Source organism: Salarias fasciatus, chromosome 10, assembly GCF_902148845.1.
Source record: "Salarias fasciatus chromosome 10, fSalaFa1.1, whole genome shotgun sequence".
Lineage (NCBI taxonomy): Eukaryota > Metazoa > Chordata > Actinopteri > Blenniiformes > Blenniidae > Salarias > Salarias fasciatus.
The window spans coordinates 2,220,283-2,248,124 of record NC_043754.1 but is presented as its reverse complement, the minus strand read 5'-3'; the positions used below and the strand labels follow the sequence as shown (position 1 = coordinate 2,248,124).

General features: G+C 48.5%; 2 protein-coding genes across 2 annotated transcripts in view; both read right to left on the bottom strand.

Moving 5' to 3' along the window:
- Positions 1 to 17,929, bottom strand: part of esama (endothelial cell adhesion molecule a) — a 49,980-nt gene extending 32,051 nt beyond the window's left edge. Inside the window, exon 1 of the mRNA XM_030100752.1 lies at positions 17,593 to 17,929. Coding sequence (XP_029956612.1) covers positions 17,593 to 17,656 — 64 coding nt within the window. The 5' untranslated portion in view covers positions 17,657 to 17,929. The remainder of the gene's footprint in view (positions 1 to 17,592) is intronic.
- Positions 17,930 to 21,597: 3,668 nt separating this feature from the next.
- Positions 21,598 to 26,624, bottom strand: msantd2 (Myb/SANT DNA binding domain containing 2). The gene is made up of 4 exons (XM_030101825.1): positions 26,179 to 26,624; positions 25,159 to 25,414; positions 25,013 to 25,076; positions 21,598 to 24,195 (listed from the first exon to the last, which is right to left on the bottom strand). Exons 1-4 carry the CDS (start codon positions 26,605 to 26,607, stop codon positions 23,331 to 23,333), a joined length of 1,614 nt encoding a protein of 537 aa, XP_029957685.1. The 5' UTR covers positions 26,608 to 26,624; the 3' UTR covers positions 21,598 to 23,330.
- Positions 26,625 to 27,842: the final 1,218 nt, after the last annotated feature.

Genomic DNA, 27,842 nt, shown 5'->3' with positions numbered 1-27,842 from the left:
CACACACACACACACACACACACACACACACACACACACACACACACTCACACGCCGCTGTCTGGTCAAGCACTTTGGCTTTGTCCCCCTCTCAGATTAAAGCTACCGGGCTAATTTGCTGCTATGTTGCAATTCCTCCATAATCCGGCTCTAATCCTCACAGACTCGATTAAACAGCCAAATCTCCGGCTCAGAATCTGCCCCTATCTGCTGCACTCTTCATTTGTGTCCTCTGTCTCTCCACTTTCTTCCCTCCACCTCTCCACTCCCAACAAATCTCCTTTATCTCCCTCCGCCTCCCCTCGTCCTGCCGCCGCTCGCCGACTCCTCGCCGCCTTTTTTGTCAAGTTTTCCTTCCGTCTCTGATAAACGGAGGAGCTCCACGTCAAGGTCACATTCAGATACGTTGAATAATTTGGTCCCAAAATGAACCGCGGCTGTTTGGGATGGAAGCGCTGCATCTTTTTGCTCCAACACGGAGAGAAAAAAGGCTTTTAAAAAGCTCCGGTTCTGAATAAATCTCCTTTAAGAAATCCTGCGGCAGATTTCCAAACCAGCAGTGAGTTTACCGACTCCTGCGGGTCCAGGAGGCTCCACCGCGCTCCCTCAGCTCTGACGTTGTAAAATTAGACTTGACGTGTTTAAGAGACTCAAAAAAGCTGCAACGTTTCTGACTGTGCTTCATATCAAAATAAGTTCTGATAGTTATGATCAGGTTTTAATCGATAACGCAGTCTCAGGCTCGGTCTTTGTTTGGCTGCTTCATCAAGAAACACGATGAATCTGCTGAGGCGTGAAAACGAAGGTGGACGCTGTTGACGAGTTTAAAAGCAGGAAGAAAACAAAGCATTACTTTGTTTGCCAGCAAGCTAAAAAACAAAACCTTGTTAGTGTGATTATTACTGCTCAGCAGAAAAGTTTCAATTTGTTCTCCTCTGAGAAAAAATGTTGACAAAAAATAATGAGCAGAGAAAAAAAACAGGAGCAGAAAGTAGGACTTTTAACTTAATGAGCGTTGTTGACATGAGGTTTGATGCTGAAGTTGGATGAGGCTGCTTTTATTCTGAAGGTGAACACCTGTGCAGCTAAAACAAATAATGCATGATCCATGGTGGCTGTGGCCTTTGAATGAAGTGGTTTGTGTTCCGCGCTGGTCTGCAGGCAGAGAACCAGAACCTGGATCAACTATTCAGATTCTCTCATCCTCCGATCACTCATCCTGCAATATTTAATCAGCTCCCAGCTTTCTTCCTTCCATCACAGCCTTTCTCTTCTCCGTGGCTCCATGATTTATTGAGAGGCGTCGGGTGGCGTCACGCACCGCCTTGGGCTGATTTCAGTCCTCCGTGCACGAAGCGACACTGGGGCTGATAATGAGAAGGAGCAGGTGGAGCAGGTGGATCAGGTGGAGCAGGCGGAGCAGTGGAGGGTCCAGGACCAAACACACCTCCTGGATCGATTCATTACAACTTCACCAGGAGCCTCAGCGGGGACTTCAGTGCAAAGACGCCGGTCGCCCTTCTAGAAAAGGTTCATCCAGCAGCCTCGAGTCCCACAGACACACAGATCTGCCCACAAACCATTTACATAAGCCATTCATCAAACGCTGACGAGAAGATAAATGAGCCGTCCACTACCGATAACCATCAAGGATTAAAATTCACTGTGCGTGTGTGTGTGTGTGTGTGTGTGTGTGTGTGTCGGCTTTCCAGTTTGTCTCTGAACACGGGTCTATATACGTGAAGGTCTTCACGGAGACCCCCGCCTTATCCAGAAGCACCGCTCACTGATTACGGTCATTTCTGCTTCAAACTTCACAGAGGAGACGGAAAGTTTGACGAAGGACGACGGCGCGTCCCGTGAAGCACGAGGAGGAGGCTTCCCGGTTGATCATGACGGGCCCGGCACGGCGCCCCGAGTGGCCTGTGATGACCAGGGGGAGCCGAGCGGGCGGCGGGATGAGAAAAGGAAGAGAAAGAGGGAGAAAAGTGCGGCTGGCGCTTGACAGCCGGGCTCTATTTTTACCGCGGGGAGGAGGTAAAAGACAGATGAGCGACAAGTCTGTGCCGTTAAGGGGAGTTCTGATCGGCTCCCAGGCGCCTCGCCGGCTGACAGGTAGTGTCAGGAGGGGGGGGGGGCGGTTTTCCTCCGTGGAGACGCCTGTTATTAAACCCAATCTATAAAGTTATTTTCCTCTCCACGGCGAGAGCGGAGGAGGCGCAGCGCCGAGCGAGGAGAACTCCGGAGAGCGATTAGGGATCAGACGAGGCTTCGTCCTCCCGGAGGATGTGTGTTAGAACGAGCGCAGGAGGGCGGGGGCGGGGGCGGGGGTGGGGGTGGGGGCTCTGCCAGCATGATTAAAGTGTTCCCATCCTGGGAATTGGCGGGAATGTCGCAGAAAGCCGTGTGGGGGTGTGGGGACGACCGCGACGGCAACGTGGGGTCCGAAAGCATGTTGCATCCAAATGAGGATTTTCATCCCACGCGACACGAAGCACGAAGGAGACGTTTAATAACAGCCGTCGTGCCCGGCGGTGCGGCCCTCCCGCAGCTCCGCCATCCAACAACGTCTCCACAGCTTTGGGTTTTTTCAGTCGACAGTGCAGGAGGAGAAAGAGAAACGTACAGCCTGGGACTGACTAAAGGAGTGAGTATGTGTGAGTATCAGGAGCAAAATGAATGAACGAGGTGAGATTTGTATAGTAATTCAAGGGAAACTATCTGAATTTCCACACACACACACACACACACACACACACACACACACACAGCCCCTGGTGATACAGAAATAGAGCACTGAGAGGTCAATTGCCCACCTAATGTAGATTAGCAGTTGCCTTCGGGACGCCGTGCGACACGTTGACATAAACAATCCCGGGAGTGAAAATACGGCGAAGCCTAATTACTCTTAATGTCTGCTCTTAATGGCCCCTCACGGATGGCCGGCCGCAGGAAATCGGTGAACATAACGACCGGTCACTAATGAACGCTCCCGGCGTCGATGATGACACCCGGCTGGAAGCTTCCTGTCTGATGGCGCTTGGCTGCGACCCGGAGCGTCGGAACAGAAACCTGCTTCGCCAGGCCGACTTTTTTCAAATTCCCCGTTGCAGAAACAGAGTCAGCAGTAAGACTTAATCCTGATGGATCCTGTTCGGCGCTCGCCGGAGAGACTTCCACCTCTTCAAACACATGTGCGGAGGAGATTATGTGGCTTTCTGCCGTGGCGTACGGCGGAGGGAGCGCGGATCGGAGGAGGAGTCGGCGGCGTTACGAGGAGGGGATCGTCCAGCGGCACCCTGCAGACTCCATCACAGCCTGGGGTTCCTGCCTGCTTGGTGCACGTCGGCGTGGAAGCCATTGTTCTCAGCTGCAGGGTCAGAAAATAGACTTTGCGTCAGACGTTCGGCTGCAAACCGATCCGGCCTTTTAGGAAGGGGGGGGCTGATCCTTCGACTCTCACAATTAACAATGGCTGTGTGAGAGGACAGCTGGACCTGAGCAGCAGATATCTGCGCCTTCAGGGACTTAGAGGACAGAAATGTCGCCATTTGCGCCAAATGAAACAACCCCGCCGGTCTGTTGAGCGATTAGCCTAAAACAACGTGTTGACTAAACCCCCCTCGCCGTGGCGACCACAGATAACGCCCTCCCTGCAGGAAAGGCCTCGGAGACCGGCTGTGCGAGCTACAGTGTAACCCAGAGTTCTGTTTCATTGTTGAGCGACCTCCAAGGAGCATGAGCAACCAGATCTCCAGTCTGGGAACCGACGATAAGTCAAATGTCTAAAAAGACTAATTCTATCTCTGTGATTGTGAGTGATGTTAAAAAAACCCTCTCGGTCAGGTTTAGGCCCCTATAGCTCTGGTTCCGTTTAAAGAAAATGCTCATGCACTTGTAACAAGCATGGCGGCCACAACTCCCAGCCCATTCTGGGTTTATATATGGCGTTTCTACCACTGCTGTGTAAATGCAGAACTTTTCAGAAACGAATGAGGCGCCTCAATCGCCGTCTTGTAAATGTGGTCCAAAGCTAAAAGAGGAGTCGTCAGCCAAAAACTGAGATCACATGAGGAGGGCGAAGCGCAGGGGATGTTTCTAATAAATAGCAATTACAGTGTATGTAGGGGCGGATGGAAAAGAGGAGGGTGGGGGGGCTGCACCTCGGAGCCATTACAGGAGATAATGACACCAACTGAGCTCTCCAGAGTGTAGTTGTGTGTGACAGAAAAATAGATAAGAGCTTATAATTACAGACACCACCCAGGGAGGGAAAATAAGCAGTGATGGAGGGAGAGATGGAGGCTGCAAATGACTTGAACCCACGAGGAGGAAGATGTGGGGCGAAGATGAAGGCCCCCCCACCCCAACGCTTATCAGGAACAGAAACTGAAAGTGATACACGCTCAAACACAGATAAATCAGGAGCATGAATCATGCGCACGCACAAACACACACACACACAGACACACACACACACACAGTGGAATAACCCTGCGGCCGACCCCAGATACTAATGCTGATGAGACGGTGAAGTTTCAGCCCTCAGGAGAGATGGGATGAAGGAGCGGAGGAGGAGGAGGAGGAGGAGGAGGAGGAGGAGGAGGGGATTGGACAACATGATGAAAAGGAAAAGGGCACGGAGGAGGAGGAAGAGGAGGGGGAGGTAGATGTAGATGTAATAATGCTGATAAAAGGGACGAGGGAGAGGGCTTAAGAGAAGACAGAACTATGAGGAAAAATGAGAAACAACCCATTTTATTAAATCATTTCCTCTGTTAGCAGCCGGTAACGTCAACGCTGGACCTAAAGAAATGGCTCGCTGGAGAAGGGGAACATTTGAAGCTGGCAGTGCGGAGCTGACAGCAGGTCCTGCCCTCTGGAACATCACAGACGCCGGCAGAGGAAGGCGCTGATCGATAGAGCGGCCACTTTTCCACACCGCTGGACACGGGACTCTCAGGACGGCGGCCTCGGCTCCCGCCGGTCCCTCGTGAAGGACTCCGGCTCGCACGTCCAAATCACAACCACGCTGCTGCCGCAGTTCAAGTTCATCTCTAAATAAGCATAAAATGACGCTTTTAATGGATCAATAGTACAAATAAGGACGTGACGACAGACTCAGTGAGAGTTGAAGATGTATTTCCTGTTGGTTTCAGAGAATTTTGTTCAGAGGGCAGCGCTCAGGGTGGGGAGGGGCGTTGTTTTTGTAGAAAAATCTTTCTGGTAAGACTTTCAGGACTGATTAAATCAGCCCATCCTGTTTGTTTGGAGGCTGGAGACGAGGTGACGGCGAGCAGGCTTGACTTCAGCGGGGAAAGACGTCCTTGTGCAGGAGGAGCAGCGGCACCGCCACCAGCCGGGCTTAAGGGATTTCTCCCTAAATCTCTGGGTGTCATTCTATAAATAAATTACAATGCCGTTTTTACAGAGTGCTGTGGGTTTAATGGATGCTGTTGCCTTAATGCTGGAATGAAGCTGCTGTAATTCACACTCTGGGAGGCGTCTGCTGGATGGACGGCGCGACTGAACACCCAGAACCACCTAATTATTGCTTTTGACTCATGAAATCTTCACTGGTTGGTTTAACGTCAAGCAGCTCACTAATACACACATCTCCCGTTGGTAGATTTAAGCCATAATTTATTAGTTGAATGCTAAATAAGTAGTTAGTGAAGTAACCTCATTTAGAGGAAACAAGCACCTGAAGGAAGCCCCCATTACGCTAAGTGCTACATGGGTTTCTTATCAAGTCCTCACTGATGCTATATAATTAATCTAATAGTGCTAGTGAACTCTGCTGGCTTCAAATGAAGTCTCTACAACATCCATCTTCCCTCTGAGGGCCAGATTTAGCAAGATTCTACAGAAAAACAGATGATTATCTTTACGTTTAATATTTACAGATGATTTTTTAATGTAACAAACAAGGAAGAGCTAATTCATCTTAAATTATCAGAAAAAATAAGAGAAAAATCTGGAAGATTTGAGACATAACAGAAAATGTGATATAATATGATAAAAGTCGAGGGGAGCCAGCTGTGGAAATGACTTTCTCCATCAACATCTCACCAACTAGTTCAAACCTGGACCTAAATCTATTTCAGAAGGGATTTTATGACTTTTAAAAGCATCTTACAGAAGTCTTTGATCAGACGTGTGACCTTTCCTGAGTAGGAAGCCAAATCTGAGAAATCCTCGCCTGGTGCCACGGTGCTTGATCATTCCCGACATCCTGCTTAATTCACCTTTCCTCCCACCATCCAGCGCCGCCACATTAAAAGCCTTTCAGCGCGGCTGGATACAGGTGAGCGCCTGAGAAGAGATACGGTGGACGTGCAACTGCAGACACACTTTCCGAAGGATTCATCTCGTTTCTGAGGAAACGCTGGAGCTCTTTGTTCTCCAGTGAAAAACAGACGACTCTAAAGTGAGTCCCTCACTCTGCATGTGAGCTTTAACAGGTCCGCAGCTATCCTCCTGGGCGAAGACAAAGGAACTCAGGCGAACGAAGAAAATCCCTGACAGAAAGTCAAACTCCCCCCTAAAACAGCGGTTTGGGCGCTCCGTCACGCTCGGCTCCAGAAGAGCAACGAGCGTCACGGCCAGTGACTGATTGTTTGTCATTGAGCGAAGCCGGAGGGGATTTCTTTCCCCGAGTTGTGTCTGAAGGTGACAAGAAGCATAAACCTGACTTGTGCCTCCTAACATCGTTCCGGCGGCGCCTCCGTGCTCGTTCTGCCTCGCTGAGAACACCGACACAGCTCTAATACCCCCAAGGCCTGGGTGTAATAGTGTGGCTGTAATGACTTTTTCCACATAGCTGCCTGCTGCCACTGTCACCTCTTCCACAATTACGACAACGGTCTTCGGCAGAGCCGCTGTAATTATGCTGCTGCTGATAATGTCAGGGGAACTTTGGTCTTCGCACAGGTGTCAGCGAGAGAGAGAGAGAGAGACCGTGGGTGTTCGGGAACACATCACACATCCAGGATTCAAAGGTGAGATCAGACATGGTCGCTGTTCACTGAATCCGCAGGGCTTCAAAATGAAGCTGAGCATCTCAGATGATGTTCTCAGAACCGCCCCATACTTCCACACATCCTTTACACTGCATGGGTATTCAATCTGACCTCCACACAGGGGCAACGCTCTCCGTTTCTATGGCAACGTGTTTTGATAACAACAAATATGGCGACCATTGAGATGATAATAATGTACCATTTGACAGAGAATAAAACAGGAAGTGATGTCAACGTAGGTATGGGTACCAAATTCGGTAATATTAAAGGTTGTATAGAGGATTTTCCACGGAGGGAGAAATCCAGTGACAGTTAGTCCTTTTTGAAATGCTGCACATGCGTGACCTACACCCCCTCCTCCCCTGCTCTCTCCGGAGGACCGCCTCCTCCTTACGCAGAAAGTAGCAAGTAGCAAGTAGCAACTTAGCATCATAGCACTAACACATAGCTACCAACGTGTCCTTTTGAACAACACAAAACTCAGCGAATATGAGTAAAATCCTGTACTTGCGCCAAATCCTGTCCCTGACCCGTCCCTGCTCTCGGGTGGATCAGAGGAGGACGGGGAGGTTTGTTTGGAGCTGCAGGACTGGAGCAGACTCACGCTCGGAGCTCACAGCGGGTCTGTGTGCGCTGCAGCCGGCAGACGTGAACAAACCCCCCCCCCCCCCCCCCCCCCCCGCTCCTCCTCCTCTCACTCTCCGGACTTTTTCATACAAGTCTTGTTTTAAGATTAAACATACATTTTCGCCAAATGGCAGCACGTTGTAGCTATGATTAAGAAAAATTGTCTCAAGTCTACATGTGAAAAGGTGTTGATTGCGGCAGCAGAGCTTAGCATGGGGGGAGTGGGGTGGAGCGCATGGGGGAGTGTTGTGCCGACAACAGGAGGGGGGGTACGTAAAGTGCGTAGGAGCATGACAGTTACGCTAAAAATGTAGAGAGGTTGATTGACACGTTAGAAAACCAATAGATAACGAGGCTACCTCGTTATTGATTGGCTAAAGTAATATTGATTTTACAACCTCCAGAGTTGATTAATTTTTATTTTATTTTTTCTTGCTGCAGCTTAGTAACGCCATTTTTTAGCTTTAATTCATTTTTGTTAGTAATAAAGATCTTCTATACAACCTTTAAAGGTACCGACTGGATTCCATCAGTACGACTGAGTACCGATTCACGTAAAATCGGACCGGTACCATGTTTTGGTTCCTGAACGCATCCTTGTGACTGTGAGGGAAATTTTCCGTGCCACACCTGAATGCAGCACTGCAGCACAAGAGCAGAATGACGTCAGTAGCTAGCATGTCAGCAAAGTATGTGTCCAATTTTCAAAATAAGATGCAGATTACGCTCAGTGTGGTGAGGAACTCCTAATCTGGAAGCTCCTGGTTTAGATCAAGTTTTTTTCACGGCTGAGGAGTGACCAGCCTCTGATCTACAGCTACAACTCCTGCATTCAGCACCGTTAGCACGCTAGCATCGGTTAGCACACTAGTCCATTAGGAACTGGTCGTCTGCAGCCAGCAACAAATTAACATTTGTTACCACATAAACACTCAAATGTACACAGTAAATTTTCCAGTGTTGAATTAACTCTGAAAGTGTTAAAGACTGGACTCAAATAAACACTTTTGTAAATATGAACACTGGTGAACAGAGAGGAGTGTTGATAGAACTCCACAGAGTGTCAGCATGAGAAAACTAACAGTGGCCAGTGTTGATTTTTAACACCACAAAAGGGTATATATGAATCCACTCTTTAACACTTTCAGAGTTAATTTAACACTGGAAAATTTACTGTGTACCAAAAACTGGTAGAGTTGAGTACCGGTACTGATTCCCGGTACCTGGGAATCGGTACCGTATCAGTTGAAATGTGAACGGTACCCATTCCATTAATTTGATCCCGTTTGGAGGACGAAGGATTATTTTCCCTGATTTTACAAGAAATTGATGACAAGCAGATTCTGATTCAACGCCTCCACATGACTGAAACGTCTCTTTGTTCCATTTCCGCTCACACAAACCTTTTTAGAAAAACTGACGGCGTCACTACTTCCCTGCCGGCCAATCGATCAATCAGTTATTGAAGCTGCTTTTAAAAACTCATTTTATACTGTAATAACTGCATCGATGAGCATGATTTCACCAGAAATAAAACATTTTTGTAGCGCTTACTCATTGAGACTACACAGTACTCTGTTTTCTTCTGTTACTCACTGTTAAATAATTATGATGTTTTTAAATGCATGACATTTCAAATGGCCCCTGAAATTACAGAATTACAGATGTGGCTAGTCCATACAGAGGTCAAAGGTGAGCAGTTCCATCAGGAGGCTCTCAGCGCCATCAGCATCTCGCTGTCATTACACGGATTTAAGGACAGATTCAATTAAATCAGTTTGACTCTGATAAACATGCATGTATTGATTAATTTACCTCCAGAAATAAACTTGTTATTGCCGTCATTTTTCATTTGAATTGATGTTTGGTTGAAATGTGCCAGAAGTCTAAAATGATGGATTTCCTGGTCGTGTGGAGATGAATGGGCGCCATCAGCATCATGCTCCATGACACAAACCGGGGTAGCGTGTTGGACTGCGACAGCCGGCAGTATGAAGACGTGACGGACGCTCTGTTTCCGAACAAACAGGCAGCAGGAAGTCCCTCCGCCGCCGTCAGCGGAAATAAAGACAGGATCCCACTCACATCGGGAGCAGCTCACATATTTATGAGTTACATTATGAGGCGACGGATCAAACAGAGCCGCCGCCGCCGCCGCTGCCTGCCTTCAATAGCGATGTCCCACGCTGATCCTCAGCATCACTTTCACAACACAGCTTAATGGACTGTATCTGCTAAAATTAAGCCGGTCAAATGCCATCGCGTTTTTTCACCTCTGCCTTGTTTTGTTCATCTGAGCCCGCCGCTGCAAAGCTGCTTTGCTTTCAAATGTGTGTGTTTTTATGTGTGTGTGTGTGTCTGTGTGGGAGATGATTGGAGACAGCTTTATTATATCTCACCCATTTGTGTAGAAATCCACTCTGGCAGCGTCCAAAAGGTTTGTTTGTGTCACTTCGTTTATCTTCCGATACTGTGGGAAAGTTTTAACAGCGAAGTTCTTCACTCAGAAAGGTGAGTCATAAAACCTCTGGCTTCACCGATTCTGATGCATTTAAAGCTTTCTTTTCCCCATATTCACCTTTTCTCTCTCACACCTGGAAGACGCAGCAGACAGCTGCTGGCGACTGCGAACAACAGGAGCGGAGCTGAGAAATGAATGGCGGAGTGGGATTATTTGAGGGAGAAAACCCAGATTATGTGGTAAATGCCCCCGCCCCCTCCCCCACCCCCACCTACAAGCACCTCCAAGGAGGAATCATTTAACGCGGCCGATCTGGTCTAAGCTCGTGCCCTCAATTCCCGTCTGTCCCGTTCAGCGTCTTGATCAGCGCCCCCTCCTTCTCCCGGTCTTGGTGAAGGGCAGGTCATGAGCTTGCTGTGCTTGTTGACTTCTGCCTGCAACATCTGGCCAGCGGTGGCCAGCAGCTGTCCGCTGCAGCCTCTTATTCCGACCGCGCAGCAACAGAAGAACATAGAACACACGTCTGAGTAGCAAACGGAGAAGGCTGAACATCAGGTGGAATGTGCACTCATTTAAAAAATTGTGAACATCATTGGCAGTTGTTATTTCTGCCCTCAAGAGTACTTAAGATTTAAAATCTGAAAATTATCATCTCTGCTTGAAACAATAGGAAAAGTTTGATTTCATCTTTTATTTTGAAAATATTCCGAGATAGTCTACTTTCTTGAATTCCAATACTTGGTAAATGTGAGTGAACTGAGCGTTTTCTCTCTTTGTTTGTCTGAAAGATGAATACATTTTTAATTTTTCACTTCTTTTCTCAGAGTTTGAACTTTTGGGCGCTTGAGAAACTAGACAGATTGTCATGATGGACTTATTTCCAGAAAACTAAAACTTTAGAGGAAACAGGAAGTGGAAAAGCGCCCAGCGCCAATCTGCTGAATTCGTCCTTATCTTTCTCTGATTTTGTATTTGCAGAGATGCTTTGTTGTATTTTTCTTCAGTGCAAGAAGATGCTTTTGGAAACAAGGCCTGGTCGCTCTTTCACATCATGTTCTCGCGTAGCCGCTGCCGCCGTGACAGCCTTCCGTCAGACTGAACACATCTTAGCGCTGCCTGATGCTCGGCTGCGTTCTGGTGAATCTACGAGCCCCTGAGAGGAGGCGGCGACGCGACGCAGTAGACGGAGCGTGGCGTGAACCGCGTCGGGGCGGACAGAAGAGCTTTTTCACGCCCGTCCTGTGAGGCTGGGCGTCGGTGGGGGGGAGAGGGGGGGATACCTCGGAAAGCAGCCGCTCTGGCCTGAAGAGCCTCCGATAAGCCTCCAGCGGCTCCCTGAGCTGTAAATAGTCATTAAACAGTGAGCCGTCAGGGCCTGGTTACAGTAGACCCGCCGACAACCCCGAATCAAGACGAGCTGACGCTGCAGTCTGCATTGTGCGAGCGAACCAGCGGCGCACGCCATTATTATGAGGGAAACCATCCCATCACCAGAAATACCGCAGACGACTCACACTTATTTATACGCAGGGCGTGAAACTGTGTAAAGCTGGGAATAACTCTGTGTATGGAGCCCATAAAAAACAAAACAATACGCAGAAATGTGTTTTACTGTTGGCAGGAGATTGGTATCGGAGCGCAGGCGGCTCTCCAGGCATCAATCACTCATGAGGGGAAACAGCATCAGCGGCGTGAGCAGAGAGCAGGGACAGACGGAGGACGGCGGAGTGCAGAAGCGTGCGCGCCTGCGCCTTTAAGAGTCTCCCGGCCCGGACCGGCGTTGGGAAAGTCGCCTCCTGCTTTTCTCATGACCCCTGAGAGGAGGCCGCCTTTACCCCCGGGCCCTCGGGTGGAGATGAGACGTCACCGAGAACCGAGGAGAGGCGCGGCGTGCCCCGCCCTGCCCCTCCTGGCCCCGCCCCTCCCGAACCCGCCCGACCCCGCCCGACCCCACCCCGCCCCACGGCTCGGGTCCGAGCCCCCGTTCGCCTCCACATGCTTCCTCCCGATATGAGAACAAATGTCTCCGACACACGGCTGCGCTGCGCTCTGTCACTTTCCCACAATTCAACCCGAGTTGAGCTAAAAATATGAAGGTTTCTCCTCTTAAAAATAGTGGCGTCTGGCTGAATGTGGGGCAGGAGCTGCAGCTCATCAAGCCGCCGATGGTCAGCCTCAACTTGAGAGGTCAGTCTTAAAAAAAACAGAAAAAAAAAAGAAGAACGATCCGGCTCAGGCTGCACTGCTCCACATTCTTTAATCACTGCATTAATCCTGTGAACTTTAATTAAGAGAAGATAATTAGATTAAGGTGTTTACATGACCCCGAGCTTGATTACTCTATTTTTAGCATCAAATTGAGATTAAAAGTCAGCGGATCTGTCTGACTGGTTGCTTTTATTACTGGGAACAAAACGATCAAAACGGCGACTAAACCATCCAGAATGACCACGAACTACGGCGAGGAAATAAAGAAGATGTGAGAGAGGAAGCAAAAAGACCCGATACACACTATGGGTGAAAAGGCATTTTAAAAAGAAATAAGAGGATAAAGTTTAAAGTTTAAAGAAGGTGAAAACTAGAAAGAAAGTCATAAAAGATTTTAAAAAACCAACAACAATGAAGGGTTTCAAAACAACAACACAGAAACTCAAAACAATAACAAAGAGAATCAAAACAACCTGAAAAATACTCAAACCAACAATAAAAACTCTCAAAGCAACAATAAAAAAACTTAACTCAACAATCAGAAGACTCAAACCAACAACAAAGATATTCAAATCAACAATAACAACACCAAAACCAACAACAAAAAGACACAAACCAACAATAAAGACTTAAACCAACAACAAAACAACAATAGAGACTCAAATCGAGCCTCCAGCTGCTAAGACTTGCGTCGTTAGCTTTATGAGACGTGAAACATCATCAATGACGAGACACAAACAACCACATGTAAATGTTTTCCGAGGAACAGAAGGTGTGAGGAAGCCTGTTGTGAGTTTTGAGGTGAGTTCTGCGGACGTCTCTCCGCACGGCGTCCTTCCTCGCACGGCGAGCGGCTCTTCTCCACCCGTCGGCGTTGAGATTGAACCCGAGCTAATCCTCCAGCCTCGCCCAGACTCCCGGCAGGTGTAAACACGCCGGATTACAACGGGCGGCGATTGGACGGCCACCTGCCTCGCCGGCCGCCACGCGAGCGGAGGCCACCGCTGTACGTCCCGGACGCCGCGCGCCGGTAAATCCCTCAATCCCCCGCCACCTGCAGTTCCAAACGGCGGCAGTTGTTGGGGACCGGTACGTGAGCGGGGCGCGGCCCGGGCACGGACGTAATCCCGGCTCAGAGTGGAAAGGGGCTTTGCGGCACATCAGTTCGGCATTATTCTGAGAAACAGGCAATTAGCGGCGGCGCCGCGGTCGCAGGTGGAATCAGCTGCTTCGGGACGCCGGGCGTATTTCTGGATGACGCTTCGTCACGGAAGCATTAGAGAAGCCGGAATAAAGCTCACGACTGTCAAACGCTGAGCTCCTGAACGTATTATCCCGGCGGGGTGAAGAGGGGGGGTCGGCGCCATAAGTGGCCCCCGTGTTAAAACAGTCCTAAAAATAATTCTGTCTCACGTCTCTGAATCAGTGGCAGCCGGCGGAGAGGAGCGGCGGAGAGGAGCGGCGGCGGCGGAGCAGCTCCCGGCGGGGCCGTTTGAAGCCGGCACGGATTGACCTTGTTAAATAAGTAAAGTCCGTCGTGGGACCCACCTGGAAAACAAATGAAGATGTTCCGCGGCCAGATGGCGCGTTCGGAATCCGCCAGCGCCGGCTCGGCGGACAGGCAGAGAGGCGGGGCCGGCCGGGCGGCTCGGACATGGCCGCCGCCGCCGCCGCCAACAACAACTGCTGTTTGATAAGGGAAGCTGCTCGTGTGAGAACACCGAGCCGAGGCCACGGGCGGCGGGAACCGGAGCTCTTTCCACGCCGCACGCCGCATTTTACTGCGGCTAAAAATAGGGGGACGGTCCGGATTCCACGGGGAGCGAACAAAGTGTCGAAACAATGAATCAAACCGCTGAAGGATCGTCCAGGAAAACATGGCGAGCTCTGAGGGGGAAGCAGGCCTCAGACCTCAGCCCGGTTTGTTCTGCTGGATTTTCTGGTGGAGCTTTGTGCCGTTAGATGTGTAAACACAGTTTAAAGACCTTTAATACGTTAACAGCACAGTGAATCCTCCGTTCTTACTGTTCTGCTCATGTGCTCACCTGACACTTCTTAAAAAAGAAGAAAAAACCATATTTCAGACATGCAGCGTCATCAACAAGCAGTCAATACGGACGTCACCTGCGCTTCCCTGAAAGTGTTTGGTAAACAGGAGCTGAAGGACGAATCACCGTCCAGACCTGTATTTACACCAGCATCTTCTTCTTCTCTGCTCACACTGAGAGCCAGAGCTCTAACGCCAACACTGCTGCTGCTGCACATGCCAGACACACCGTGGAATCCAAATACACAGACTAACATGGATTCACTCAAAAACAATCTGCAGTATAGAATAAACATCAAGTAACAGATAAAACAAACCAGAATCGAGTATGAAGGAGTTTAAACCTCAGAAATCAGATCAATGAACCACAATCAAGAGTTTTGATGAGCAGGAGTGAAATAAGACCAGGAAGATGTTAACTTCCCCCTGAATGGAAATCCTCTCCGTCACCTCGGAGCGAACCCCAGGAGGGCAGAATCATTCATTAGAGCCGCTCGTTGACCTCAAGGTGGTGCAATCAAATTAGCTGACCCGAGAACGACTTCTTTAATGGGTTCATGCTGCACAAAGGCCTCAGTAATTATTCTGTTTAAAGTAGGAAGGCGGCGGCGGCGGTGGGACGACCACAGAGGTGTGAAAAAATCACCGTAACCTCGAAAAATCCACAGAAACATGTTTGACGGAGAGCCGGGGCGGACTGAACGGCAACGAGTCCCAGTGATCGGTCGACTTTCTGCAGTTTAGAGCTCTTAACGAAGGGAATTGATCAGACTGAGCGGCTCTTGTGGAGCGCCGGGTGTTTGTGAGAGGGCCTCCGCTCACATCCTGCTCCGGCATCAGGGACTCCTGACGGACTTCCTGTTTCTGCCGGCCGCTATTCATGAACGCTTCCTCCCTGCGTCTCCACCGCCGCCTGTTTTCAGGACACACCTGCGGGGCCTCGACTGACGGCGAGTCAAACGCCAGGGGGGGTCAAGGACGGGCGCCCGGATCGGCCGGTGTGACCGACCGGCGATCACGGCTACGGCAGGTGAACCGACCCCCCCCCCGGGAGATTGTTTTGGCAACAGCCCTGGAAAACACTCGGCTCCACGAGCGACCTCGGGCCTCGGGGTGGAAAACGTGGAGCTGCCGCTCGTTTCCACGTCTGGAGAACCAGATGAAAGTCAGAAGTCTTTCTGCCGGAACTATCGGCCCCTCGGCGAGCGACTGCAGCTCAAAGGCACGCGGGTTTCTGTCCAACGACGCTCCAGTGGCCTCGAGCGCCACGGCAGTGCTGCCAGGAGGCTGCGGTGCGTTCAGGAGCAACAGGGAAGTGTGGGAAAACACATTGACATGCTGTACAGGGTGGAGCTGGATCATCTGGTCGAGCGGTTTGCTTCACAGGCGGAAGGTCTCAGGTTCAACTCCCTATCTGTCTATATGCCCTTGAGCCAGGCACTGAACCTCCACCTCCACTGGTGTTTGAGTGAAGGATTAAACTGAAGAGCTGTGGAGGAGTGTTACAAGAGAACTAACTCCATAAAACCAACCAGGTCAAAGATCAGCTGGAAATAAACACGTTTCGTTAGCTTAGCCCACAAAACACTGAGCAAAGCACTGATTTATTTCCTGGAGTAACAAAATTTAAAATTTAAAATAAAAATAACACATCCCAAAAACTTATATTTAAAAACAGAAATGAAAAAAAAGTTATATTTACCAAAACTTTTTGCCACATTTTGTAGGGTTTGTTTTTTCGTTGAATTTGTCTTCACCAACCAAACCGACAGGTAAATAAAACCTCTATTTTTCCTTTGAGGTTTGTTGATTTGTTTGGTTTCCCAGACATTCAGCCGGTCATGTTTTCACTCTTAGACTGGTATTTACACGTTTTGTCTGAATAGAGCTGAAAATGGCAGCAGCACCATGGACTGCTGCGCCTTTTCACTCACTCATTCTGTTTGAACTCAGCGAACACAAGCTGAAGATTTTAGAGAAGAGCCTGAAATTAAAATAACTTGGCAGAATCGTCCTCTCTGGTCTCAGCTGAGAGGAAGGTTAATGATAAAGATCATCCAGCATTCATGAGCAGACCCAGCCGAACCCTCGCTGCTGTTTGAGGTGAATAAATCACATTTCCGTGACCTCCAGCCGGTGTCGGAGGTCAAAGCCCCCAGAAGAAAACGCAGCTTTTAAACAAATCACATTTTCCCACAACCTGAGCGACAACAGCCTTCTCTTCATCAGCGCCTCTCACTTTATATTTGTTTGTTTTTTCACCTGAATTAATCATTTAAAACTTCTCATTCCTTAAAACGTTTGCCGCTCCGGCGTGGCCCAGTTTTCCGGCAGAAAGTAGGCTGGCTGTACAGTAGAGCCATCAGAGAAAGTAGGAGTTTAATGCGTTGCTAGAGAGAGCGACGCTCCCGGCAGCCATAAAGGGATTATTCCTCCCTGGAAGACATAATCATGTGTAACACGGGTTCTGGAAATCCAGTGGAAAACCAAACAGGTGTTTGGGCCTCAGCCTGCGGCTCACGCGCAGAACCTCCACCGTCACCCAGCAGGGTCCCGTCAGAACCGGATTCACCGGAGTCTGCAGGGGTCAGCAGGGGGTCTATGGGGGTGGAAGGGGGTGGAAGGGGTCTGCAGACCTGCATAACATCTGTCTGGAGTCTTAAACTCTTCAAAAATGAAGATAAATGATGAATAAACTGATATGTATTAATATATAAAACTGATATATTTACTAAACCTGCAGTAGTTGGATCTTGATATTGGTCAGTTTGACCCCTGATTAGCAATAATAATCACTACAATCCCAAATAATCACTAACAATCAGTAATAACTGTAATATTCACTAATTAACTCCTCCTAAATAACTCCTAATGTTCAGTAACCATCAATAATAATCCCAAATAATGAATAATAATCCAGAAGAATCTGATTTTTTAACACAGTTTCGAACCAAAACAGTTTTAGCTGTTTTTTTAAAATATATTTTGAAAACAACATGGAGAAAACAGTTTCCTGAGGTTTGATTATCAACATTTTCAGAGATAAATTTTGTGCCTTTTCTCAGTCTTTTCTTCAGTTATCTGTCTCATGGTTCCTTCCTCTGTAGGAACACACCGGGAAACAGGTTCTGCCCGGGTTCTGGTCACGGTTCTAGGGTTCTCCCGGGTTCTCCCGGGTTCTCCCGGGTTCCACCAGCCGCCGGTCCCGGACCTGTTGAGGCACTGACCTGTCAGCCCCCACAGCAGGGCGCAGCAGAGCCGGATCCCCGTCCTGGGACTGTGGAGCTCCATGCCGGCCGCTCTGACGTCCTGTCGGCGGCTCTCCGGTCCCGGTTCGTCCCGGATCGTCCCGGGCTGTGGTCGGTCCTCGGTCCTCCTCCGAGCAGGTGAGGACGCCGCAGGTGAGCCACTTATCCCCGACGCTCCGACCCGCGGCTGGACGCTTCACGAGGACAGACCCGGACAGGGGACCGAACCAGACCGCGTCAGACCCGCAGACCTCCTCAGACCTCAGACCGCTGCAGGTTAGACCGGATCCTCTCCGCGATCCGCTCCGGCTGAGACTCAGAGAGAAACTGATGAGAGCGGAGCTTTCCTGAGAGAGAGAGAGAGAGAGAGAGGGGGGGGAGAGAGAGAGAGAGAGAGGGGGGCGAGCGAGAGAGAGAGAGAGAGAGAGAGAGAGAGAGAGGGAGGGAGAGAGAGAGAGAGGGGGGAAGAGAGGGAGAGAGAGAGGGAGAGAGAGAGGGAGAGAGAGAGGGAGAGAGAGAGAGAGAGAGAGAGGGGAAGGAAGAGAGGGGGAGAGGAAGGGAGGGGACTGAGGAGGGGGGGTGAGAGAGACTGTTCTGTACCTGTCCTTGTCCTGATCTTGGTCCCTCTCCCGTCCCTGTCCTGGTCCTGGTCCTGTCCTGGTCCCATTACTGTCCTAGTCCTGGTCCTGGTCCTAGTCCTAGTCCTGTTCTGACCCTGTCCTGACCCTGTCCTGACCCTGTTGTGGTCCTGGTCCTGGTCCTGGTCCTGGTCCTGTCCTGACCCTGTTGTGGTCCTGGTCCTGGTCCTGGTCCTGGTCCTGGTCCTGTCATGCAGGGCAGTAATACTGCAGTCTGGACTAAAACGTTTTGTTGTGGTCTCAGACTGGTCTTGGACTTCTTGGTATTTGACAGGAACTGGTCTCAGTCTGGTCTCAGTCTGGTCTTCCTTTAATGAGTCCAACGTCTTCTTCATTGAGGGAAATGCCGGCTCCTCCTTTGGGGGTCGAATGTTTCAGCGGTGAAACCGGATCAGGTCCTGGATGAAGCATTCACGCTGCAGTTTGTTTTAACTGAAGCTCGGGGCGGTGTCGTCCAGCGGGCTCCTCGCAGCTCCTCCACAGGCTGAGAAGACTCTCCTGGAAGGCCCGGCCTTTTCTGGACTCCTGGACAACTGGTGCATTCTGGGAAATCCCAGAGTCACGTCTTCTGGAGTCATTTAGATCCATTTCCCATCTCGATAAAGTTAGCAAAGCCGGTTGTCGCTATTATGCTAACACCCAGATGCAGCTCATCTGATATTTCCTGTCTTCTTACCAAAATAAAAACCTGGACCTGGGCCTAGACCAAGGCCTAGACCAAGGCCTGGACCTAGACCTGGACCTAGACCTTGACCTAGACCTAGACCTGGACCTAGCCGTGTGATCCACAGTCTGTTTTGTCTGAAAGTTTCAGAATTTTCCGTGTATCTGATGATTTTCACTGCATGCTTTTCTTTTTCGATCTCCTCTGACTGCCGCTGAGTTTTCATTTAGACATTTTTGTTTAAGTTATTTTGGTTAAAATTCATTTTTCCAGACAAACGTATTGATATCAGAGAAAGTTAAGGCGATTGCGTCCATCAAGAAGGTTCTGTTTTCACCTGCGTCACTTTGTTCCAGCTGAATTTCACCACAGTTAGCGGAGCGCTGAATTCATTTTCACTTTCTTGCAAACATTTCAAGGTTTTTACCATTTTAACTTCGTTAATTTATCATTGAAAACTGCACGGATCTTGACAGATACATAGGATCCATGAGTATGTCGTTCGGTGTGGATCCAGATGAAGTCCTCATGTCAAAAAGACGCCTTGGAAAACAGCCTCATAAAGCAACAATGTTTTTGCTGCTTTTCTGCACACACAAGGTTATTGTTACATTTTCCACATGCAGAGGGAGGACTGCTGATATTTTAAGTGTCCTTGTGGCCATTGCATGTTTTTTTACATTTATATTTGATTTTCTGCAGGTTATTTATTTATCTAAGACTATTTTCTGTCTCTTCACTGCTTTTCTGGTCTTCTTGTGGACATTTCGTGTCACATTATGGTTGTTTTGTAAAGTTTGATTTTCCATGTTTCGTCTCTTTCTGCATTCAAACTGAGAAGAAACAGGAGAAGAAGTCATTTCTCAGTGATCTTGGTGTTTTTCTTTCGGTAAATGTGTTGCGTTTCCTCGTCTTTCATGGAAAAGCGCTCCGCGGGCGTCCGGGGAGAAGCCGCTCTGACACATCGCATGAAGGCATGAATATGCAGCTGCAGTGTTTTGGAGAGCTATTCATGAGAATGGAGAGTGACACTCCCTGCAGGCTGCACACACACACACACACACACGCACACTCAGACAGACAGGCTGCAGATCCACCAGGCAGGTACAGGCCGCCTCACTCAGGACTCCCAGCCTCAGAATCCCTTTATGATCTGATAATCTCAGATTAAGAAGTGTAGGTGCAGGATGTGGACGTAAACCTGCCGGGATCGCCGCCCGGCGGCCGTCATCGCGTGGCGGCTTTCCTCCGGCGGCCTGCGGCAGAGGCCACCGGGGCGGCTTCTGGATTCACAGAGAGCGTGAGATAAAGGGGTTTAACTGAGAGAAATGAGGCGGGTGGATTCCAGCAGGGGCCACGGGTGAAGCCGTGTTTACTCCACTGATGGCCAACCAGAGCAAACACGCAGCTGCACGACGCCGGACGGCATCTCTGTTCACCCTCCGCCACATGTTTCACACCCAGAGTGAAGAGAAGGGAGAAAGCAGCGGTGGTAATGATATTTGGCAGAATCCAGCACAGCTGGCCTCACATGAAGCCTCCCTCACCACCTCACCGGGCCTTCTGCAGATTCAGGACCAGCTCTCTGCCTCCACCTGCCGGCCACAGCCTGCCGTTACAGTCACAGGCCTCAGTCTGTCAAACAGCATCACTGGGGCCAAAATTCACAAACCCCTCTTCAAAAACCCCATTTATCCCCATTCTGTGAAAGACCAGACATTATTTCCATCCCAGTATTTTCTGCCGTAATGTGCATTGAGGGTTGATGTATTTTTAACAGTGTCCCTACAGTCTCCTGCACCACCGTCATGTACACACATTCAGGCATCTTTCACTTACTTTCACAGTAAACACTTTTTCTTTCTCTCCTGTTTAGTCCAGAGTTCACATAAAATCATGACTTTATGATATCATTTGAATTATTATTTTTTGGTAATGTAATATTCTGTCAGACAATGCTGTGACCGAACCTAAGGAAATAATCCATCAATATTTACTTTACACTACAGAATATTTCCACACTGACTCCAACGCTTGTTGTGGCTCCACCTGATCTTCTTTTCCAGGAGTTAAAACAAAGAGAGCGACTGTATTCAAATCATCTGGAGCAGAATTTAGACCAACAGCAGAGCGCTGTGTCTGCGAAAACAGAAAACCAAGGAACAGAAGGTTCGTATCGGTCTGCCGAAACACGAACCTTCAGAGAGACGAGAAAGAAAACATGAAGTTCTCCACTTAGAAAAAACACTGAACTCAACAGAATGATGGAGAGTTAAAGGAAAAGTAAAGAACCAGAACCCGGGATGGGATGAACTATGAACTATTAACATTTAACCCCAACGCCAAGAAAAAAACAAACAAAAAAAAAAAACAAGATTTCTACAATGAATATAAAATGATAAAATTTTCAAAATATTTAATATGATATAAAACCATTCTATTGTTTCTGGAGTGAATTTAAAAATTACAAACTAAAAAAAAAAAATCAATTAAAAATTCATGCATGGCAGAAAAAAAACAAAAGAATTCAAAGAAATCAAGAAAATTAAATAAAAAACAAACTTGATTTGACTTATTCAAGCATTTTTATTCTTAATTCCCAAAATAAAAAAACATGATTCTAACTCAAAAGGTTTCAATAAATCATCAAAAAAAAAAATTTCAAAAGCAAAATAAACCCGAGTCAAACTGCTTTTTTACATTAATATCTTTATATATTTATATACTCTATTTATCAGAATTAAACACAAATAATCCCTTAAAAAATAAGGTAATAATTGTACTTAACAGAAATAAATATTTGATAAACAAAAAAGAACAAAAACATACAAATAAAAAGGCAAACATTCTTCACCTGCGGCTGTTTCTGATGTGAAACATTCAATGATCAAAAAATGACATTTTCAGAAAAAACTGAAACGTAAACAAAATTATAAAAATAAAGAGTGATCAACAAATAAACAAATAAATAAATAAATAATAAATAAATAAATAAGCTCTTTTTCCCGCTCGGGTATTTTCTGTGAATATGTTGAAGTTCCAACACACGTGCACTTACGCGCACACACAAACGCACACTGAAGTGTCGCTGTGCAGCCGAGCACAGCGAGCTCCCCGTTTATTGGTTTTCACATGTAAACGTACAAGACGGCGACCGGAAACAATCACACACAGGACAGGCTGTCGACCGAGAACTGAGGAGACATCAGCGTCTTCTGTTTTCACCCCGAAAACAAATCAACGTCTGCAAAAAGCCGGAATGCTCCAGAACATTAAGATCCTTAAATATATATACCGTAGATATTCGTGTGGCCGTCCTGTACACCCTCCTCTCCGGGCACATTGCACATTAGCTCAGGATTCAGTCTGATTGCTGCCGGGGAGTCTCAACCTGAGCGGGAGCTCAGTGCCTTGCTCATCGGCTCAGCGCCGGGTGAGCAGGTCACGGCGGTCTGCAGCTGCAGACCCCTCCCCCTCAGGCCCGCTCCCCCGGCAGAGAAAAGGCAGTTTGAGAGCAGACCGCTCCGCCCGCCGCCCGCTTTGCTACATCCTACTGAGGTAGACAGACTGCAGTAGCCCCGCCCCCACAGTCCCAGGTGACCCGCCCCCCACCGGCAGCGGGCGCCGCGGCTGGGGAACGGGTCAGGTAGAGGTCACATTTCTTCACATTGAACACGGCGTGGGTTTTCATCCCGGTTTGGCACGTCTGAGACGCCTCGCCGTCTCGCCGCCTCGGCCCACGTCAAACTGTGCAAACTCCCAAATCACACTCCTCGTTTAGCTGCTTGGTCACATTTCACAGGTCGCTCCACCCCTGGTCTCCAGAAAGAACGTTCTGGAATCAACACTTTCTTCTGTCACTTTCACTGTAACAGGTTTGACTCGCTGTTGCCCCCTGGTGGCTTCTAGTAGTTACAACATGAACAATGGAGAAAACAAGAAGTTCTGCTGTCTTATTTAAGGCAGATGACAAAAGCTGTGTGTGTGTGTGTGTGTGTGTGTGTTAACCAAACCCAGTGTAGAAACGTAAATCTGACCCAGAACCTGGAAACAGCTGATTTTCAATTACAATAGAAATAAATAGATTTGTTTAAAACAGATTCCATCATAATCCAAACTCTAAGCTGAAAACAGATTAGTTCTTTAACCTAAATAAGCTTCACAAATTATTCTTTAGTCAGCTGGAATCATGTTCTTCTTCAGTCTTTTCCAAAATGCTGGTAGGAATAGAAATAAATGAATGAATGAAAGCTTCTTCTTTTGTCTGGGTACCAGGATGAGAGGGTTAATCGCCCCCAGGGAACAGCAACAGGAACATTTTTCTAGTTCTTGAGTCTGGGTTAAAGCCGATCTGGTCACAGAACACGTTGGGTGAGCCGCTGGCGGCTCTGAACCCGCCCGGCGCCGGGTGGCGGTTAGGACTCCTCGGCGTTGTTGTACTTTAGGGAGTACCCCACGGCGGTCTCCAGGCACTCCACCAGCGACCCGGCCGACAGGAAGTCCAGCTCCACCTCGATCAGTTTGATGTAGACGGAGCAGCGCTGCGGCGGCTCGCGCTCCGCCGCCGGCAGCCGGCAGTTCTCCTGCAGGAAGCGCGTCACCGCCGCCGGCTCGCCGGGCGCCGGGTGCCTCCCGGGGCCCTGAAAGTGCTGGAAGAGGCACTGCTGGATGGTCCTGTCCTCGGCGACGCCCAGGTAGCAGTACGTGACGTTCTCGGCGGTCCGGTGGCGGCAGCTCGGAGCGCCGTTCTCCGGCGAACTGTGGCACTCACCTGCGGGCGGGGCGTCAGTGGCGCCGGCGGCGGGCTCCGGCGGCGGCTCGTAGCCGATGGCGTAGAGTCCGTAGGCCTTGGGGATGTCCCCGGGGAGGAGGTAGTGGGAGGAGCCCTTGCTGCAGCCGCTGACCCGGGACAGACTGACGGGGACCCAGTCCACCTCCAGGTGCAGCTCCAGGCAGCGCGCCTCGCTGATGGTGATGTCCACGAACTTGTAGTAGACGTTCTTCCAGTTCATCTTCTGCACCTTGGTCATGACCACCCGGCCCTCCGGCTTCTCGGGGTTGAAGTACTCGCGCAGCCGCTTGCCCAGCGGCACCTGGGAGCTGATCTCGGCGTGGTGGTAGCGCACGTCCTCGCGCCAGCGCGTGTTGTAGCCCACGCCGAAGATGGCCAGCTTGTTGGAGAGGTGCAGGCGGGAGAACTCGGTCCAGGTCTGGAAGTGCTCCCAGTTCAGCTGCACCGACTCCAGGATGCGGATCACCGTCTGCATCACGTCCCTCTTTCTGCAGCGCCACACGGGGAAAACCGTTTTCAGTTAGAGCTGCACGACGTCATCAAAGAGCCTGAAATCAGCCGCAACTCTGATTCAAACGCAACCTGAACTCTCAGAAATCAAACTGTAGAAATCAGGGAGGATCCTGGAGATGGTCTGAGCTAAAGCGTCTCATGTAGTGTTTCACAACTTGGAAAAGTCTGAACTTAATCAATATTGTCAAACTCAGGGTTCTGCAACCTTTATGACCAAAAGAGTCCTTTTTATGACTTTCTGCACAAATCAAGTTGATCTGGAGCCGCAAAGCCCATTTAACCTTCAAAATGAGGCGAAAGCAGCTCATGAAGTTTCATAATAGTTTTGATGCACAAACAAAAACTGTATCTTAACATGTATTTTTAAATTTTTAATAGCAGTTCATGATAGTGACCATTTCCTTATATTTCGACCAACTTTGGTGCCTGATTTTAACTGCTTCATTCCTCTTTCAATCATTTTTTGTGGATAATTTTACATTTTAATTGTTTCAACCATGTTATCTCTTGTCATGTAGTTTTGTATACATTTTCTTCTTTTAGAAATATGGAACACTTCGGGATTTTTAAGCCAGTCTAAGAAATTTTCCCACGTTTTTCATGGTTTCAGCTATTTTTCACTGATTTCTGTTGGAGATTGTGTTGAAAGCTCTGTGTCTCTGCAGGCTGTGAGGCCCTCTAGTGGCACTGTGTAGAACTGCACTGACAGATGTTGATTTTAAACTGCAGGTTATTCACAGGAATATCGAACCATCACTCTGAGGTTTGAATATTCCTTTAAGTCAGACTTACTGGGTTTGTTCCGACAGCTCTGCCTGGATCTGCAGAGCTCGGTTTTTTGGCAGCTGGACTTCTTCTGCCGAGAAAGACAGAAGCACAGAGGTGAGCGAGGACCGAGTTCGGCCTGGCCGTTCGGTTCATCCGGACTCGGGCCTCACCGGTGTCCATGTCCCCCTCCTGGAAGGCCGAGTCCAGCACCTGGTTGCACCAGTCCTCCTGGGAGAAGTCCTCCAGGGCGCTGCCGTCCGACTCCATGTCCTGGTACAGGCCGCTGCTGTTGATGAGGACGGGGGCGCAGCTCTGGGAGTCCCAGCCCCCCTGGCCGAACACCTTCTCCAGCTGCTCGATGGTGTAGCTGCTCTTCCTCTTCCCGATGCCGTGCTCCTTCACCCGGCTGTAGCAGCGCCGCAGCGTCTGCACCGACAACCGCCCGTTAGTCTCACGTCCACTTTAAAGATTACCCACAATGCATCAGGAACCTTCTACTGTACATAGACAACAGAAAATACTCCAATTCAAGAGGAGAGAGTCCAGCTGTCTGAAACTCAACGGTTCCACTTTGTTCTACACTGAAGTCCAGTTGTTTTCTTCGGGAAACTGTATTTATTAGTGTTTTAAGACTTCAGGCCAAAAACATATTCATCTTTCATCACTTATATTATAGTAATTAATGATATTTAATCAAAAATTTGATTGAAAATAACTAATTCTATCCCAATAAACAATGATAAATTGAAATTTAAAATTAGAAACCTTATTTAGATGTTAACCTGGCTGCTCGCCTGGTTGTAAAAAGCTGCTCTTCTCTTCATTTGTCAGACTCAACATCAGACTGAGGTGACCTGAAGCAGGGAGGCTCTGGACAGCTGGAGCTGCTGGCCCTGTTTACAGGCTGGACCGGACCCTTTACGGGCCCTCGACCCACATGTTTGACAGCTGAGAGGAGGACTGCTGGAGTGATGGCGAGGATCAAATGTCTATGATGATGATGATGATGATGATGATGATGATGAAGGCAGCAGGGTGTTTCCTGGGAGACTCACCTGCCGGAGGCATCTTCCTCCAGCAGCAGGTGTCAGTGTGAAAAATCTGTTCGGTTCGGTTCAATGAGTCAGAGTCTGACCCCCCTCTGGACGACATGTCCCCCCCGGCGCCCCTCTCCCGGCTCCCCGCCTTACCTTCATCCTCTCCCGGCACTGGGACGGAGTCCGCTCGTAGCCCAGCTCCGACAGGGCTCTGGACACCCGCTCGTACATGGCGGGCCCGGGGGCCTTCCCGGAGAACACGGTGCCGGCCACCTCCAGCTGCTGCATCCGGGCCTCCGTCAGCCGCTCGTTGCCCCACACCGCGATCAGCGCGTTGGTCTCGGACGGAGTCCACGACATCCCCCGGCAAGCCGTGAAGCTGTTGGAGGACGAGGCCGCCGTCCGGCCCGCGGCCCCGGAGCCCACGTTCAGCGGCGAGAAGCGGTTCGGCGTCGAGGGGTTGGACTGGTACTGGTTGCTGTCGCTCAGGTCCTCCGACTCCGGCGACGGCAGCTCCGTCTTGGGGGTCTTCAACGGCGCAGATCTCTCCGGAGAAAGCTCCGCGGTGCTGGACGCCGCCATGTTGCTCCTGTTGCTAAGGGGAGGGGGAGGGAGGGAGGCGTTCAGGGTCCCGCCAAGAGTCCGGAAATCTCAGACACGTCTGGAAGTCTGGAAATCTGCACATGTGGAATTCTGCATGATATTTGAGAAGAGGATTTTACATGCAAAACACACCAAAAAGACAAAGCAGTTAAAAAAACCAACTTCCCCTGACTTTAATCTGATATACAAAAAGTCAGAATCCATCCCCTCAAATAAATAAATAAATAAATAAATAAATAAATAAATAAATAAATAAATAGAAAAGTGGAGAATTCTGGCAGAAAAGAAGTCATATTTGAAAGAGATAAAAAAAAATCCAATTTGAAAAAGGAAGTACAGCATTCCAAGAAAAAAGGTAAACGTTGCTAATAAGTACGAATTTCAAAGAACAATCACAATCCAGAACTTAGAAAAATAAAAAACTGAGGAAAAAAAAAATCAGAATTCACATAAAAGTCTATATGAGAGGATTTTTTAAAGAGCAGAATACTGAGGAAAAATTCAAAATTTAGAGAAAAATGTATAAATTGTGTCTTTTTTTTAATAGAATATTCTCACATTGCAAGTCGTTGCAGCATATTTTCAAATTAAATAATTTCTGTCAGCCATGAGGTCAAACAAAAACACAAACTGTAATATCATGTAACAAAAAATCAACTTGAAGTTTTAACTCTGGAATATCTTCTGATAGCATAACATGACATGCATTCAAGTATTCAACCGAACTTCAGAACATGATGCTGTGTTTTCTATCTCCAGCAGGTTTGACAGTTCATCATATAAAAAAGTGTCACCATAAAACGAGAAAACCTTGACCACTTTTCTATTTGGCAAAAATAAACGGGCTTTTATGTTCAGACAACAACACAAACATGACCTCTTTTTTATACATTTTCAACCATTTACACTGTTTTTGTGCCACCTAATGAGCAATTTTTATCTTGGAAAACCTCAGCTTGTGCAGGTTGAGTTCTAACAGGACAGATAACATGATTTCACCAACTTACCACTTATTTCAAGATAAAATATCCTTTTCTTGTGTGACTGTCTGCAATAATTAATGAAGGAAGTGCTTATTTAGCATTTTGAAAAATAAACATTTCAAATTTTAAAGATTAACTATGAAAATTACTGTGATTAATCATGATTTAAAAAATATCTTTGGCCATAATTTAGAACTGGTGAAAAAGGTCACTTAAATTTGTCAGTTTAAT